The following is an 18,544-nucleotide window of genomic DNA, read 5'->3' on the forward strand; positions in this document are numbered from 1 at the left end:
TGTAGGTATAAGAGATACATAATTTAGGCAGCTAATAGGCAATACTAGCATACTCAAGATAGATTAACGTGAGGTCGGTTGTAAAATCACAGCCAAATCTTTAAAATATTTTTTACGTTGACACCGGGCTTGGCCAAATGCAATCGGAGCCATTCTGAGATGAGAGAGAAAAATTTTGAAAATTCCTACAAACCTCGCTTTATAACAAGCTGCTTTAAACCATTCCTCTTTCTGTATAGTTATATTACTAAAGTTAAAAGAAATGTTTTGAATGCTAACTTCTTTACGTGAATCAAGTACTTAAGTTTCAGTTGCCATTTAAAGTTCTGTTATGCGTCATTGTCATGATTTTTACAATTCCAATTATCATTGTACTCCTTAGGTAGTTATTTAAAAAAAACCTACATTAGTATTAACCATATAATAGAAAATTACCTACTTAGGGCCTACTTCGAAGAGTCTTTGAAACAATTTATCTATGAATATAATGGACATAATGAATTCATCTCTATGAATATAATGGGTGATTTTGTATGAAGAAAGAAACAAAACAATGTTAAGTTTCAGTAAAATATTTTATTGTTATTTAGAAAAGTACAAAAATATTAATACCATTGACTAGACGACACTAAGTTCACCACCAGCCGTTAGAGTAAGAGGGGGCACCGTTGTAGCTGTTTCCAGAGTAGCCACCATAGCTATACCCAGATCCAAGGCTAGAGTAGCCCAGGTTACTGTAGCGGGAGCCAAAGCTGGAATATCCTCCAAGGCTACTATAGCCAGAGCTGTAGGCGATAGATGGCGCAGCGACCACTTTCTTCACAGTGACAACTTGAGGCACGGAGACGACTTTGCGTACATTAATAACTTGAGGTACGGAGACGACACGTGGCACATTCACCACTTTGTTAACAGCGACGACACTGGGGGCTGAGACTACAGGCGCGGCGATGACTGGCGCGGAGTAGCTGATGGATGAGGAAGACAAACCGCTGCTAAGACCGCTGTAGCCTCCGCTGAAGTCTCCGCTGTAGCCACCGCTGTAGCCACCGCTGTAGCCGCTACTGTAACCGCTGCTGTAGCCAAGACCACCAAGAAGACCCCGTTTTTCTCTCTTCTCACTCTCGCCGGCCATAGCGACTGCCGCCAGCGCACAGAAGCACACCTGAAAAATTGTTTTATTTCAAGATTGTATAATCACATTCACAAGGTCTAACTTATTTTATGTAACAGTAACAGTTTAGGTTGTTTTAAAGATTATATTTATTGTTATGATGGCTGTCAATTTGTTTGCCTATCATCATCATTAATTTAAGAGCGAGGCAGTCAGTCTAGTCCGTGGAGTTCCTTCCAAGGCTCACTTTTATGTAAATAAATATTATATAATCTGTGATATAAGTAATTAAACCACAGATTATATAATATTTAGCAATAATATACTGTATCACCGATTGTTAGACACCACTCAATAACATTCTAACACAGATTTTAGCGGTAATGAAGTTGTTCAAACTGTTGTTGAATATTTATTTTTACAAACTTACAAAGAATTTCATGTTGTTTATTGTTGGTGGTTAGATGCAAAGATCCTAGTGGAGTGATGCAGCAAGTGACAACTTGCGTCGTTATATAGTTCGGTCGCAGATTTGTGCGAAAACTTACGCAACGTACTTATCCTTGCGACGCAGCGCGTGATAATGTTTATCACGATGCGTATCTGTATCAATCTACTTTTACAAAAAACTAGACTTGCCAGTGACTCTGCTTTTATAAGAAGTTTATGTTTAATTTGTTCTAGTCAAGGACAAAAGTAAAACGGGATTGAGATCCCTTTTTCCTCCAGACAATATCCTAAAAAAATGTTAGTTTCCTATTAACACTATGCGTGCTATTTGAGTGGAACATAATAAATAAACGATTCATACCCTTATAAATATGCCGCTTACCTGACTTCAATTTCCTGCTGGAATACTGATGTAGCCTATAGATATTAAGGATTTTTATACTTTAGTCATCTCACTACATCCACGGGATGTTATGGAGCAGGCATGTTTTAGGGCGGGAATCACACGCCACGGCGCGGCGGTAATAAACACCCACCATAGCCACCCACGTGAATGAATGTAGCTACCAAATAACTAGTAATATTTTAGAATTAATTTTGGACATGTAACCAAATAGGTAGCTTTTTAGTTTTGCGAAGACAGTAAGAGGACGACAACACTGCGTATGACTTGTGTAAGATACTCCCTTACAATTCTTTGCTAAAGGGAAACTTTCTGACATCTGTCTTTGTCTTCCATAGTTGTCATACACACACATTGAATCAAAGTAGACCGTGCGAACCAACCAGATATAAGGGTTGGAATACAACTTTAGAATACATTATACTGATCATTCAAAGAAGTGCTGGCTGCATGCCAATGGACTGACAATTATGCAAAAGACCGCGCGGAATGGTGAAGACAAAGTAGGAAAGCGGACTTTGGCTTTCAACGACCACGGTTTATGGTTGAGGAGTAAGCCGGGTATAAATTCCTACGGGAGCGAAACCCCGGGCGCAGATAGTTAGCCATAATATGCCTAAAAACGCTTTCTTCTTGTCTGTTCTTTATCTAAAAATACAACACAAATACCAAACCACTTTCTGAATGTTGTTTAATGTTAGGTGTTCCTTGGTCCTTAATAGGTAAATAAACATATATCAATTTTATCGATTTATTATATATATAACATATTTTAGAGCAATGTTATGCAAATTAAGTTGCCTTACCCGGATTGTTTTGTTTGGAATGTGAAGGACTAATATCTACTAGTTGGTTAGTATATATTTATTAGTCCTTCTAAGATATTTTTACGTTGGCTTAGGCGATGTATATATTATCAACATACTTACTTAGGTTTCGATGTTTGTAATGAATTAATATTTCGAAGATATTACAAATATTTGTTACTTATTTTAACATATTAGTTATTGTAATAAAAAACTTGGATTTCTAAACGAATTTGTGGAGACCACGTGGAGACCGACTTCCCTGTTGTTTTTTCTGCCCGTTCAACGTCCGTAGATGGGAACACAGGATGGGAAACTGTACTGAAATTTGGGATCATTCCATAAATTATTCTGTATTATGTAAGAGTATTGTTACAAATTTTGCACTTGAACTTGACATTAGCAGGTCGTGCGTGTGATCTCGCGTTCGGCCTACTCTACTCAACGCTTGAGTTATGCAACACGTAAAGAGGTTTTTCTACGTCCATAAATTTTTACAGAGGTACATTCATTGCCTCATTTTTTTCCTTCATTTAGTGCGTTCCCGTTCTTTAGCCATACAGCATTGGAGCTGAGAATCCGCTTTGTAATTTTAATAATTTGTAATAATTTTGCCAAATGTCAATACTGAGAACATAAATGTTATCTTTAAATCGTTTAATTAATTGTCCAAATTTCTCAATTATTCACTTAATAGCATTGCTGATGGAAAGGTCCATCGTAATTAAAATTAAAACACCGAATTTCGAAATGAGAACAAGATCGCGATAACTGAGGGCACGAAATCGTCACTGTACCGACAAATATTTCATACTCTTGTCACATCACTCGTATTGCGAAAATCGAGCCTTATTTGGACATGATCTACATACAAAATGTATGTGTAATATCGACCTCTAAACTAGAACCTTAAAATATATTATATCTCTGAAATTTCGACTTTAATCGTATGTTTTGTTATTTACATTCAAAATGAAATATTGCAGAGAATAGGTATAAAACTTATTGTGATTAATACGGAAATGCAAACTTTTTTTGATTAATACGGAAATTGTTTGATCAGTTGAGATACCAATTCATCAATTATATCATAGGTTTATGAAATTCATATTTTTTATCATACCTATATACCTACTCAGGTAGGTACATTAATTCCATAATTCGGTCGAGTCTAACAGTAATAGCGATTCTATCCATTACATGATTTACAGGTTCATATAAGAGGATAAATTATATTTTCGTGATAAGAGGATAATTTATATTTTCACTCATTGGTTAATTTTTTATTTAATTAAAAAAAAAAAACATTTTTGAGACGTTTTAACCAGAGGTTTTTTTTATAAAAGAGTAAAGTGATTTTGGACCTTTTCGTGAGGACAGTCATTTAGACTAACAAAAAAGTTTAATAGGATAGATGACTCATTTTTATTTTGTTAAATTTTTTAATGGCCCCCGTGTTATTATAAACACCAGTGCAATCTGTGACAATGGCAATGCTTTCAAAAATATGACAAAAACAAAATCACATTTTTGACTCGTCCAAAGGCTTCGTACTAAATGACACTCAACGCAATGACGTGACGAGTCATGACTCGTAGCACGTCATTGCGTTAGATGAAACATGTTTCATGGGAGCCCTCCAGGTTGTTATTAGTACTTACTTATTAAATTAATGTTAAATACTTAAGTATTTCGATAGGCAATGGTCCGACTAAGCAAAAATTTACAAATGCGCCCAGATTCAGCGTCATCTATAAACGTTAAAGCTCTATCTACTAAGGCTTGATTTATGGCTCCTAATCGATTTGTTCCGATTAGACACGATACTAACGTTTTGCGTAAGTATAATTAAATCAAAAGGTTATACTGCTTTACATTAACTGCAGAGTGGTTTACGTTTATATTTACGATATTATTTACTTATAGGTGTTAGGTACTTGCTCACAGATTGCCATCACGGCAACCAAGATTCGTCTCAAGTTAATTCATTTTAATAAGTAGTTTTATGTGACACGCCCCCCTGTGGACCGAAAGATCCAAGGTTCGAATCCTACTCGTGCCACATAATTTTATATATCAACTATCTGATGTATAGTAGTTTTCATCGACCACCACTTGCTTTCGGTGAAGGAAAGGAAAACATCGTGAGAAAATAGTGCTAAGAAAGTCGTTGTGTATATTTCATTCCACGTAATTACCACGATGATAAAGAATAAGTAGTTGTAGAATATAAAAGTTCTAGTTAGCTATAGAAAAATAGCCATGAACACAATACATGTTTTTGTAATTAGTAGACACAAATTAATATAACAAATACGATGTTTATATATTTAGCAAAGTTTGGTCGTATTGAAAAGATCATAAGGTATCTACACTTACAATCTCCAAATTCACACGGTTGTGAAGACCAAGGTAATAAATAATAAGTAATAAAATTATGATATGTTCATGAATCAAAATGCAAAAACGCTGTGTTCGAGCAATGTTTGCATTACAAAGTAATTAATATAGTTGTCAGCCGCTATTTAAACAACATAAAATTCTAACACTTCCATCAGTTTACATACATTTAGGTGGCAATATTTATTAAATGTAATGCTCATTTATTCCCACGCCTTTGTGATGTTGTGTTATGAAATCATCGGGATAATTATAGACTATGTTTACACCCTTCTAAAACGGCATTACTCAGTAAAAGTATTGTGTATATGGCAACTAAAATTTACTACAAAATTCGCCAACAATATAAATATTTAAATTTACGTGTATTTAAAAACACCTCGTTATTGGGTAATGTTATTATAATTTAAAAGATTCTTTTGGCGACAAACCTGGATAAAAATGCAATTAATGTAAATTTTCGATATAATAGTATTAAGTACTTTTATTTTTTGTTGTTTTGTAGGATTATAGTATGCTCTGTATTTAAATTTTCATACCCTTTGTAAATAATGAAGTTAAGTTTTTGTAATTAAATGATTTTTGTCTTTGACTTTAATAATCATCCTTACTTGTTGTTACCTAATAAAAACAAAAACACCTACTTTTGGGCTCCGGTTGTGTAAAACCTGGAACTTTGTATCCTACACGTACCTATCTACATTTGTCGCAATGAAATTATGTAATCCGAATACAAAATAAGAAAACATGTTTATTGACATATATTTATTTCTAGTTAAAAAAATATAACTAATATAAAATATCACAGTGTAAATATAATACAACCGATACAAAATTTTTGCACAATATTTTTGAAAATCGGAATCAACCGATGAGTATTTAGATGCAAAGACTTTATTTTATTTAAAACATTGGAAGTTTTTTTAATATTTTACCACCAGCCACTGTTCCAGCCAGACCTCCAGCCGCTGCCATAGCCTCCATAGCCGCCACTCCAGCCACCATAAGACGGGGAGGAATAGACCACCCTCCTAACGACTACTGGAGAGGACCACCCACCAGACCAGCCGCCACCGGACCAACCACGACCGATGTAGCCGGCGCTGGCTACGCAGACCAGAGCAGCAATGAATACCTGGAAATTATAATTGGTTTTACTATATATATTTCGTCCGGTGAGATGCCTGCCATTTCTTAAACTGGGAACAGTACATACATGGCACCACTAGAAACAGTGTTTCTGGTGGTGCAGTTCCAATGAGAGATAAGCATGATAATGTTAAAGTTTATCTTTACATAAAATGAAAAGAGAAAAGAGGATGGTTTGACCAACAGTGGCTCTATTTATATGTTTTAAAATGCGAAATTCTGTCACGCTTTCAAGGCTAAAAAGCTGTGCCGATTTGAATAGAGTTTGGAGTACTTAGATGACTGAGGGTCAAACATAGGATACTTGCTAGTATCTATATAGGTATAGGAGATCCTAATTAAGGGAACAATATTATTTGTCAGGAAGCATTAACACTTTTTATTCAATAGTTTTAGGTACTGTATTTTGGTTTATAAACAAAAAAAAAATATTTTTAACTGTAAGATACTCACGAGAAGCTTCATTGTTTATTTGGTTGTTTGTGCACAGGTGTTGTGAATCTGTGTGACGTGATTGCGCATGCGCATCCTTATATACCAAACCTCAAACGATAGTAGCAAGAATACAGACTGCGAAAATATATAAACAAAATCAATACACCAATGTCGTTTCACTGCAAAAACTCCGAAAATATTAAATATTATTTTTTAGACTGTGACCATGGATGAGAGGCGGGACCACTCCTAAATATGAATCATAAAATGCACGTTATCAATTCGAATGGAATATTGATTACTATTTTAACGAATTTAAATCATATTGCACAAAATATTATTATAGTTTTGACCTGTTGCATTAATATAACATTATTTATTAAAGTGATCAACCTTTTTGGCAATTTGATGGTCACTTTAGTTCCCACGACATTAAACGTAGCTATATCTAACTATTGTATTATAATAGTTAAGGTGCGTCTTTTATTTGCTAAGTGCTAGTACTAATATGAAGAGTTCGTTTGAAGGCATTTATCTTTACAAGTTCGGTTCGGTTTGAAAATTAATTTCTTTGAGAAGGATCATGACCTGTGAAGAAGTAATAAAATATAAATATTAGTATATATAAGAGCTAGTGCTTTTGCCCGCGGCTTCGCCCGCGTGCTTTTCCCACGGGTACCGTTATTTTTCCGGGATGAAAGGTAATTCTCTTTCTACTTCAAACTAAAATGTATGCAAAATTTCAAGAAGATTGGTTCAGTAGATAGAATGTGACGAGGTAACAAACAATCTTACTTCTGATTTATAATATTAGCAAGGATAATATAAAGACAAAACTCTACAAAAGATTCAGCACTGAATATTAATCATTCAGATAAATAATTCCAAAAAGAAGTTTTGAAAATACTGCATCGAAATATTGCTTGTTTTTGTCAAGATGTGCGCAAAAGATGTTATTGCATACGAATAATCATGTTATTACGAAAACCGCCAACATAGCCCTTGTTACATTTGCATCACCTACAGAGAAGTAAACTTGTACACTTTATTTGTCTTAAACTTGTTTGAAAACACCAACCTAATCTTGGTGACAATCGTGCATGATTTGCAAATAGTAGCTGTAATATTATTTTTTTTCTAAAAAATTTTAACACAAGCTTTTAATGTCGTGAGGTTTACCTTGAGGTTAATATATAAGTCTGTGGTCGTCACAGAGCTGTTCTTATTTCATTCAACGCGTGTCAAAAATGTCATATTCACACAGTAAACTGTTGACGAGTTCTCTCGTTGGGAGCTGATCCTGGTCCATCTCGCTTATCTGAAATCATACATACCTATTATTTCCCCTGTCTATATTGCATGAATTAAGTATTTAGTGTTATCCTCTCGCATTACCCAAAGGTTGGCTAGAAGAGATTGCTTAGCAATAAGCCCTCCATTGGTCCATGTATATTCTATTATTATTTTGTATCGATACTGTTTTTATGGGCGTTAAAGATCAAAAATCAAAATCAAATCATTTATTCAGAAATTAGGCCTTCACAGGCACTTTTTCACGTCATATTCTAAATTAAATGATGTTTACCAAAGCTACAAACTACTAGCATTTCGCAAACTACAAGGTATATTGTATTGTATTTTAGGTAGGTATTTATTTAGTAATTGTAGGTACACCACCAAGAAGCACTGTACCGACAGACATTCACGTTACGTGAGTTGCAAGTTTAGCTTTGGCTTGACGTTCTTTATACATCAAGTGCAGATCGACTCTTAAGCGGGGTGTTGACTCTTTGTCAGACTATTTTATCATACAAGCGTGACTGAAAAATATTTTTCTTCACTAAGATACGGCTGTTGATAACTAATAGCATTAAGCATCATACTAGGTACGTCTCGACCAGAGTGACACAGAAAATATAGCGTCTGATGCACACATACAGCGTAATGTGCGCTTTTAGTATGGATTGTGACTGGCTACGTAAACACGTGAGTTACAATTACATACAAAACAAGTTTTCTTTTTACAAAAACCTTTGCCACAAGCATATATTGTCGTCAGAAAGATCTTGTTGCATTGATTTTGATTTTCTTTGATTTGTTCCTGGGTGCACCATCAGGTCATGCTTTTTATATATGCACCGTTAAAACAAATAATGCACCGTTATGGAAACTAAAAAACTAAACCTGAAAAATGTGAACTCTGTAACTGAAATTTTATTTTATTACAGAAAACATCGGGACAGGCGAATCTAAATAAAAGCTTGTATGGAAGCGTACGCGTTATACAGTCGATGTGCACCGGTCTTTATTGTATGGAATTATGGTTGGCTGTGTAGACGTAGTTTACGCATGTGACAGTATTTTATAGTTCTATAAAATTAACGTATACGCATTACGCAGTTGGTCTGCATCGACCTTTTAGCTTTAGTAGCTGCCCACAGGAAAATTGCACTGAAAATATATATGTAAAAAATTAAATTTAAATATCAATGAGGTACAGTAGGTAAATAATAATATATAGAGGGGTCACTTCGGCTGTAAAACGCTAACAGCCACTGCGTGTTAAAACTTTAATTACTGTCAATAAAGCAACACCTTATAAATAAGTAATACGATTATTTGATATCAATTTTTTTATTAAAAAACTTTATTGCACAACATTACAAAAATTGTGTAAAATGGTGAACATAACTGTACTAGTCACAAAATAAATTTATTAAGATGTACCTACCCAGAGTGAGATGGATGTTTCCCCAATATACCTAATTCTTATTGTGTACCAATTGTCTATAACTATCGTATCTTAAAAAACAAATCAAATTATGTACAAATTGGAAGCCAAGTACTTACTTGGCTACGAATGTACGTACGTATTTACTTTGAATTGGAATATATAAGATTTAAATTGAACTTTTCATCTGCAATCAATGAAAGCTAAGCTATTTTTAGTTATGCGTGTGTGGACTTGATTTTTTAGATTTTTGGAGTATTCTAAGGTGGGCACGGGTTCGCTCCTCTCCGCTTTCCTACGCGCAACGCGCATGCTCGAGTCGACATCGACAGCACATTAAAAGATTGACCGGCAGGTGATTTATTAACATTGCAGCAAATCCTCTGGCCTGGCACGCTTACCTTTGTCCCCGACTATCATCAATAACACTTAATGACATTACCTGTGCAATGCGTAAATAATGTGGAATTCATATCAATGTCACTCAACGTAGCGCACTTAAAACCAAATAAGAATGCATCGCCAAGGCTTTGCGGATCTTTAAAATAAGCAGTGTGCATTTGTGATTATCTTTGTGTAATTTATAGATATTGTAGCCTTAAAAATAGTGAAGTATTATCATTATTGGCGAAAATTATATAGTTACGAGTTCCATTAAGATTTTTTTTCAATATTCGTAATATAATTTGTTTTTCATAGATCGTAATTTTTTTTACCCGGCAGTCTGCCAACAATGAAATAACTTATTTCGTTTATGAGCCTACTGTGTACTCGTATTGTGCTTAGTTTCCCTGTCTCTTTAACGTTATTCGTTTTAATTTTCACTTAAGGAGTAATGTAATTAGTTAGAGAACTGGTTCTACGCACAATACAACAATTTTAATGATAACAATTCAAAAGTAGGTTCCATAAAATCAAGTTCATAAAATCTTTGTAACATCGAGAATGCGTGGTAATTCAAGAGCAGTTTTGCAAAAGGCCGCCTGTCTCATCTTATAAATTGGTCCGGTTTTGCGTCACGTTCATGGGTGTGTCAATACGTCAGTTTATACTATCCCAGTATCATTTTAGATGAATACATAAGCGAATGTCAAGAACCTATCTTTATCTTTGCGTTCTATATCCGTTACTGGTAGATTTGGCAAACTACAGTTGTATTATAGTGTTACTCGTGTAGTGTGCAATTGTGGCGAATTTACAATGATTTTGTATAGATTATTATGAAGCTGACTGTACTATAAATGTAGCGTTAACTACAACGTTAAATGTTCTTCTTTCCTCATGTGTTCAAACCAACCGAGTCTATTACTACTATAAAACATAAACTATATATATACAAATAAACTTGTGGAAGCTAGGTAGACTTACAGTCACATCAACACTGTAGAACTAATAGATCAATAATTTAGAGATGTTATTACCCTCACGGTTGACAAGAAACCGGTGGTAAACACGACATGGATTTTAATTCGCAGATTAAGTTACAGCTAGTATAATCACTTGCTTACCAGCAACTTACCAATATGGTAATCAACATAACAGAAAATAATACTTTGATATAATATGATTACAAACATAATGAATTCTGAGCAAGATTTGCTACAATCAATTTTGATTTACTCAATAACAATATGTATTGATAAAGTACAGCATGAAAGCGTGCCTTTTCATTCTTTGATTTAGATATGGTAATAATAAATGGTCATAATATGAAACATATTGTAATTCTTATAAATTATAATAAATATTATATATTAAATTACCGATAATAAAGTCCGTCTTAAAGTCCGTCTAATCTAATATCATAACATGTAAACAAAACGACTGGTGTCAGTAATTTAGAAGATTATTTTAATAAGGTGTCGTCCTCACTGGCCTTAATTAGGCGCATCGGAACCTCGACCGAATATTCTGAATTTATTTATATATCTTCTGCCATCTGTCGATATTGGATTAGTGACTAAACAATGTCATTTACAAGGTTATTTCGCAACAAATACTTTAGTTAGTGAATTATTGTTTTATGGACACTATGTTCAGTTATGGTAAACGATAATTATGAACAATTATGTAGGTATATAAAAGAAATAAATATTTTTTCCTGTTTTTACATGGGTAGTAGAGCTTACCATCTCTTAACGCGATTCACTTTACGACCTAAACTGAACTGCATCACAAATTCATACCATCGACTTAATTTTTAGTATGAATGCAATTCATTTTAGTTCCTAAATTGAACTCAGTTGCATTGGAATCGTTCTGTAAAAGTTGATGGTAGGCCTGCTGGTCTGAAGTGGCTCATAAGATGCTCAATTACATTTTTAAATTCGCATCGAAATAGTATGATTTTTTAATGATTTGTCAACTTGTGTACGACGAGGGTCGACAAGGGTCGCCTTGCCGACATAACCTAGATAGAAGAACTACCGCAAAACATAAAATACTTAAGTTACCTTACACATCCACATGCTGTCATTTTTTCTCCATATCGTGTAAGCATCGTGTACAAAATAGAGAAAACGTGTGAACACAATGACGTGTGTTTTATGTTTCATGGTAGCCTCCCAGATTGCAAATCCTCTTATTTATTACAGTTTCAATGTTAATTCACTTTTTACTTAAATCGTAAAAGGTATTGTGGTCACCGATACAAGGATTCAGGGCATAGGAGGTCAAAAATTCATAAGGTCAAAAATTATTTATTACTTGTTTGTAAACATTAGACGAAGGCTACTTCAAATTAAAGAATCCAAATTAATAATAGTTCAACTTTCAAATGTCGAGACGGCTTTTGCAACTTTTAGCGGCTAACTGTCATAAAATGTATAGGTATTTCAAATGTATGTGATGGTTGAGTTATATACCTTTATAATACGTCCCACTACCAATAAATAGTAGGAATCACTTATTTACTACTCTTGTATTTATTTGAGAAATACTAATGCCATCAAAAACATGCTGTAAAAAAACCAAGTTTCGCAGCTCAGTTTTTCTACCGTAAAAAGTTATGAGATCCATGTAATATATACCAAGTCGATTAATTAAGTACTATGATTTAAGTCGTGTAACTTTATTTATCCCAATCACTTCTTACAGTTTGACACCTTTTAGGAGAGCCTTGGAGCTGCTCCTGGCACTAACCATAGATAATTTTATTGAGTTCCTGTATCTTGTTATATATGGAAGTTATTGTATGTACTACTACGGTTATATAGAATAAGTAAAGAAAAATTAAACCAAGGTATAACAATTTCACTAAGGTACATATATTTGGTCTAATTAGGGGGATCACAGATTTACCAACCGGAGGCGTACCTCGGCGCAGAGTAACGAACCAGGGGAGCGCGCACCACGGGGGCCACATGCACATGGGAATGGGTTAGGGGTGCGAGATGGTGTACGGAGCTCAGGACAGGGGCGTGGTAGAGGCCAGAGCTTAGTACGGGGGCGTGGTGTAAACCGGAGCTTAGAAGAGGAGCATGGCTGAGGCTTGAGCTCAATACTGGGGCGTGAGAAAAGCTGGAACTGAGTAATGGAGCGTGGATTGAGCTCACAGCAGGCGTATAGCTTGAGATTAAGGGCGCTTGATGAAGATTTGAGCTCAATAACGGGGCAGAATGAAAACTAGAGCTCAACAAAGGAGCGGCGTGAAGGCTTGAACTGCTCAATAGTGGGGCGTGGTGCAGGCTTGAGCTGAGGACTGGAGCGTGGACACTGGGGCTTAGAACTGGTGCTGGGTGCAGGTGTTGGTGGATAGAATGTGGGGCAAGCAGACTGGCTGGCAAGGTGTGCGCTTGGGCGAGGGGTGCGGCGTGCAGTGCGGGGGCGGGGGAGAGGAGACCACCGGGCTCGCCGTAGATCCCGCGTTTCTCTCTTGGCTGCTCGCCGGCAAAGGCGATTGCGGCTAGAGCCAGGATACAGATCTAGAAAAAAAAATGAAGATGGTGTTTAAAAACTTTGCAGTATTAAGAGGAGAGCATGTATGAAACTTGCGATAGTTATCAGGAGATCTATGTGGTGGAAACTAAAACTATCTGTAAGGACCGTTTCAAATGGACAGACACTGTCCTGTGTAGATATCACGACAGGAAACAGGTGTGATATACCTATAGTATTTATTACTGTATAAATTCTTCAAAGACTTCGTCTTACTTACGAAATAATAGCTCTCTTTTAAGTAGGCATAAGCAAAACATTTTTTATTATCATCTTAGAAATATGATTTATACACCTACAGTTTTAGAGTTTTATTAAATCTGGCAAGGATTATCTCATTATATTAAAATGTATGCCACTTACCACCTGTTCAATTCTAGAGCAAACGATGTAGGATTTTACAATAGGCAAGTGGTTTAACTGACTAGACTAGAGATGGCTATTCTACTAAATATTTTAATTATAATATATCTATCTATATCGAACCCAACATAAATTGTTAATAAAACTGAATATCAACTACTTAACATTAAATTGATAAATTTATGATAATGTGAACATAAATCTTAAAATTCATCGGCTGAAGAGAAACGAAATAGCAAAGTTTACGTGAAGCCAACAGCTATTCACGAATCACCAGTAATTTGCTAGGTACAATTACAATTAATACTTTTGTGTTTTTGTAAGCATTAAACTAATAACAACAACGATTAACAACAATACTTTATATACTTATCTGAAACTAAAATCTAGGTAGAAAACAAATAAGGTTCGTCTAATATTGTAAAATATGAGACTTAGCCTATCCAAGAAACGAAGTGGTGGGAAGTAAATATCATACTGATGTCATTTTTCCTTCGGCCCGTATGTCAAATTACATTATCGCTGTTCGGATTGCTAACTGAAGTTACAGCAATAACATTATTTACAAATTCACATAATAAATCGCCTCCCTTTGTCTAGATTAGCAAAGCAAGACGCAGCTTGAAATATGTATCTCTCAATTTACGCAGGCGTTTTTATTGATCCTAGATATTCGATATTGTATTGTTATTGTATTATTTCACTATATTGATCGATGCCCCTAGATAAACTGTAAACTGTGTTTTTGATGATTGAAACTGTGTATGACTATTTACTTGGTCGTACCAAAGATTAGAACAATTATTGATTAGTTTAAACGAATAAAATGTAAACTTACAAAAACTTTCATGTTGACTAATGAAGTTGTCTTCGTCCGCGGTTGTCACGATTTGATGCCAGTTGTCTTCTTTGGTTGACATTTATACAAAAAAACAGCAATTAAAGCAGAGACGCGCCACTATGTCGCAACAATGGCCCTCGGGTGGCCACCATAGGGCCGCTATACCGCCACCCGCTACCCGCTGGGCTGTGACGAAATCAATGATACCTACTCTTTATATTTGTAGTTCAATGTTACATTGATAGAACTGTGAATACTTGATCTGGTTTTACTATAGTCGATATCAAATACTATTTTTACGCTATCTGTTCGATATGTTACATATAGACCATCAGATAGTTTATCAACAAGTGGTGAAACAGTCCCTAGTAGAAGTACATAGGAGAAGTACATTCCATTCCGGAAAAATAACTGTTCCCGTGAGAAATAAACGCGGGCAAAGCCGCGAGTAAAAGCTAAAAGATTCGTCAAAAAATTATCTGATCTGAATACTAATCACTTCATTATACGTGAACTAGATCACAGGTGTCTCGCAAAATTATGCAATAAAAGATACTAATTTCGCACATGGATATTGGTTGACTTTCCTGGCATACTATACCGGGAACGAAAGAGAAACATATAATGTGTCAGTTAATTCTTCTCTTCCCGCGTAGACTGTAAAAGTCAATCAAGGGTCAAGCTATCTTTTCATAAGTGACATAGCTAGCCAGCTAGCACCGAATAAGGTGACTTACAAGTTTCACTTTACAGTTTCTAAGTATTATATTCTGTGGCTCTGTTTGCCCCATAAGCGATAAAGACGTGATCTGTATATAATGATTATATCAAGTATAGGGATGACCAGCAGTAGGACCTGAGAGCTACATAAAAAAGGGTGTAACAATATTGCAAAGATATAGGTAAACGTAGTTGTCTATTCTATAAGACAATCTATACTTACTAAGATCATAATAGCTTCAAGTCTATAGCAAGCGATTCCTGGACGGGAACAGTCTAGAAAGGTCAGCGGTTACCGCAGCCGCAGACCCTAATGTCAAACGGTGACTTTCCTCAATACATTAACAATGCTTGCCCTTAATGCCCTACACCATAGACATGCTGATATTGATTGCGAATTTTGTATTATCCCATGTAATATCAATACGAATTACCTATTCCATGAAGTACCTATAGTCACAAATGTAGTGACTACGAGTATCTATTAACGGAACCAATATTATTGAAATTTCGTTTACATAGGTATAGTTATGTGTCCGGCGCAATTTCAAAAATAAGTAAAACATTTAAAACTTACAGGACTAGTCTACACTTTCTGTTAAAATTCAGTCATCTGGCAGATAAACTAACTGCTTTAAATCAGCCTAATGCTCGGCCTAGGCAGTTAGCCCTATCCAACAATCGTGAAACACAATTTTTAACGCTAGTCGCTATTCGATATGTTAATAGACTACAGATACTTCATCAGCCAGGTGTGAAACAGAGTAATAGGGAATAAGGCTTGACTGGACCATTATCAATCAATCATTGGATTATATTTATCTAAATTATGTATGTGTTGTTTCGATGTCGACTTGATATTTATTTAATTATTTCAATTGGTGTGAAGGTTCCTGTTTACCATAATTTATTTACTACATGATTTTTGATAGTAAAATAGATGTTTTCATATTTATCAAGTATACCTATCTATATAATAACGCTTATACATATTTAAATTTTAATTAAATTGTTAATTTACATAATAACATCCGTGGCAAGTGTTGTAATAGGTAGCCAAAAGTGAACTAGATGTTCGTAGATTAGTCAGAGTAGGATAAGTGCGAAAACAAAAGTGAACCCTGAGCTCCAACGCTCAACGGCTGAGGAAGAATCCGGGAAAGCGCTCAGATGAGAGAGAACGTTATAGGATAAGTAGCAAATACTCCGTTCCGTTGATTTTCGTTTTTAACCCCTGACGAAAAAAGAGGGGTGTTATAAGTTTAATGTGTCTGTCTGTGTATCTGTGTATCTGTCTATGTCGTCGTAACTCTAAACGGATGAACCGATTTCCGTTTAGTTTTTTTATCATAGATAATTTTATCCCAAGTATTCTTAGCCATATTTCATGAAAATCGGTTCAGCCGTTCAAAAGTTGTAGCGAAATAAATATTAAAAGTCGGGAGTTTTTTAATTTGTCTAACAATTAATTATATATTTTGTATTCGTCTCTGTGCCTATCCTATCAAGACCCGCAACAGATGTTGTATATTTATTTCTTTTTTTATACAAAACAACATTTAATAAACAAAAGGAATATTGTAAAATGCAATGGCTTTGAATCGCTATGAGAAAGTAACGACCTTGATGTCATCCAGCAAGCTGAACAATATAAGTATCGGAACTAGATCTGTAGTTGTAGGTAACTTATGTGTTACTAGAACCATTTTCGCAACGTTGCCTCCTTAGCCAGCTTATCAGTCAGCTCCACAAAAAGCAGGCCTATAAACATATACAGCCACTGGACTACTTCATCATTGCACAACGACATATGCCGAGTTACTAAACTGTGGCAACTGAGAGTCCTTGTCGGTTATAATTGGTTACAGAAAAATATATAATTGTATGTATATTAATATATAGCAAATTAGCGGCTGTTTTGAGTGTATAAATATAAACCTTCGTTAATAAATTGTCTAAATAACTGTGACAACTGCATCAAAATCCGTTGCGTGGTTTAAAATACCAAAGCTAAGAAACAGACAGACGCGGCGCGACTTGTTTTGTACGATGGTGAGTAATTGTTGATTTTATGGTCTGACAAATAAAATATTTATTTTTCTTACGAAAATGTAATTATAATTTGTAAAGTATAACTTGAGTTCTATGACAGCAGGATGAACCAATACATTCGAAATGAGAGCGTCATAGATGAATTATTGATACAGATGTATTATTTTCATACTATTTGACATAAATTCTGTCATAGGATTCCAATTATATTTTACAAAGTTATGATGTTATATCATGGGCTGCGTCGTTATCGTCAAATGAAATCTAGTACCTAACAAATGTCTGAAATAATAATTTTGTAACAACAAGTTTTGTAGCATAAATTACTAACATTTTGCATTATTTTTGAGCTTGTAATAATAAAGTTATGACGTTTAGACGATGAGAGATATATGCAAAGTTGAATTAAGCATATTTTAATTTGACCAAATCATAAAACAGTGTTGTAATTATTTAGAGAGACTGTCGTATGTTATCAATATCAACCAATGTAAATATCAATTTCAGTAACTTTATACAAGAGACAACGATAGCCTTTCAAAGAGAAAAGTGGAAGTATTACCATAACAACCACAATATTATGAGTATGAGGTAATGGTCCGTTTTGGTGGTAACCTAATTGTTACTTTTTGACAGATATTTGTTACTTTTTGACCAAATTTAAAATTTAATGCGATGAAAAAATTCCCGTACGAGCCCCGAATTTTTTATCTAATAAAATTTTAAATTTGACCTATTTACAGAATAGCATTTTGTTTGTTTGTATATATTTTGATGTCATGCTATGTGTGATAATACATTTTGTACTTATGTATACTACTTATGTAATTAATTCGTGCAATAAAGAATTATTGTATTGTATCGTATTTTTATTTAACCAATGTTGTCCCACTGCTGGGCATAGGTTTTCCCCAATGTCTAGCATTTGTTTATCCAAAAATGGTGGGTAGGGTTGGATCTTATTCCACCGCACTGGTCCAGTGCCAGTTGGTCGGTGCTTATGCTGTTGAAAGGAATATATTCCACGCGCTGGTGATGTTGGCTTGGGTTGGCTTGTGTAGGTTGAATCCCTTTACTGGGTAGTAAAGGGATTCAAACTACACAAGCCTACACAGAATAGAGATTATGAAATGTTATACCGATT

General features: G+C 34.9%; 1 protein-coding gene and 1 long non-coding RNA gene across 2 annotated transcripts; both read right to left on the reverse strand.

The window, feature by feature from the left end:
* Positions 1-556: 556 nt before the first annotated feature.
* On the reverse strand, positions 557-1,651 carry LOC128674191 (cuticle protein 65-like). Its single transcript, XM_053752596.1, has 2 exons — positions 1,545-1,651; positions 557-1,165 (listed from the first exon to the last, which is right to left on the reverse strand). Exons 1-2 carry the CDS (start codon positions 1,554-1,556, stop codon positions 635-637), a joined length of 543 nt encoding a protein of 180 aa, XP_053608571.1. The 5' UTR covers positions 1,557-1,651; the 3' UTR covers positions 557-634.
* An 11,081-nt stretch (positions 1,652-12,732) lies between these two features.
* Positions 12,733-14,752, reverse strand: LOC128674169 (uncharacterized). The gene is made up of 2 exons (XR_010370045.1): positions 14,626-14,752; positions 12,733-13,411 (listed from the first exon to the last, which is right to left on the reverse strand). It is a non-coding gene; the product is annotated as an uncharacterized LOC128674169 (long non-coding RNA).
* Positions 14,753-18,544: the final 3,792 nt, after the last annotated feature.

This window comes from Plodia interpunctella, chromosome 12 (genome assembly GCF_027563975.2).
Source record: "Plodia interpunctella isolate USDA-ARS_2022_Savannah chromosome 12, ilPloInte3.2, whole genome shotgun sequence".
NCBI lineage: Eukaryota > Metazoa > Arthropoda > Insecta > Lepidoptera > Pyralidae > Plodia > Plodia interpunctella.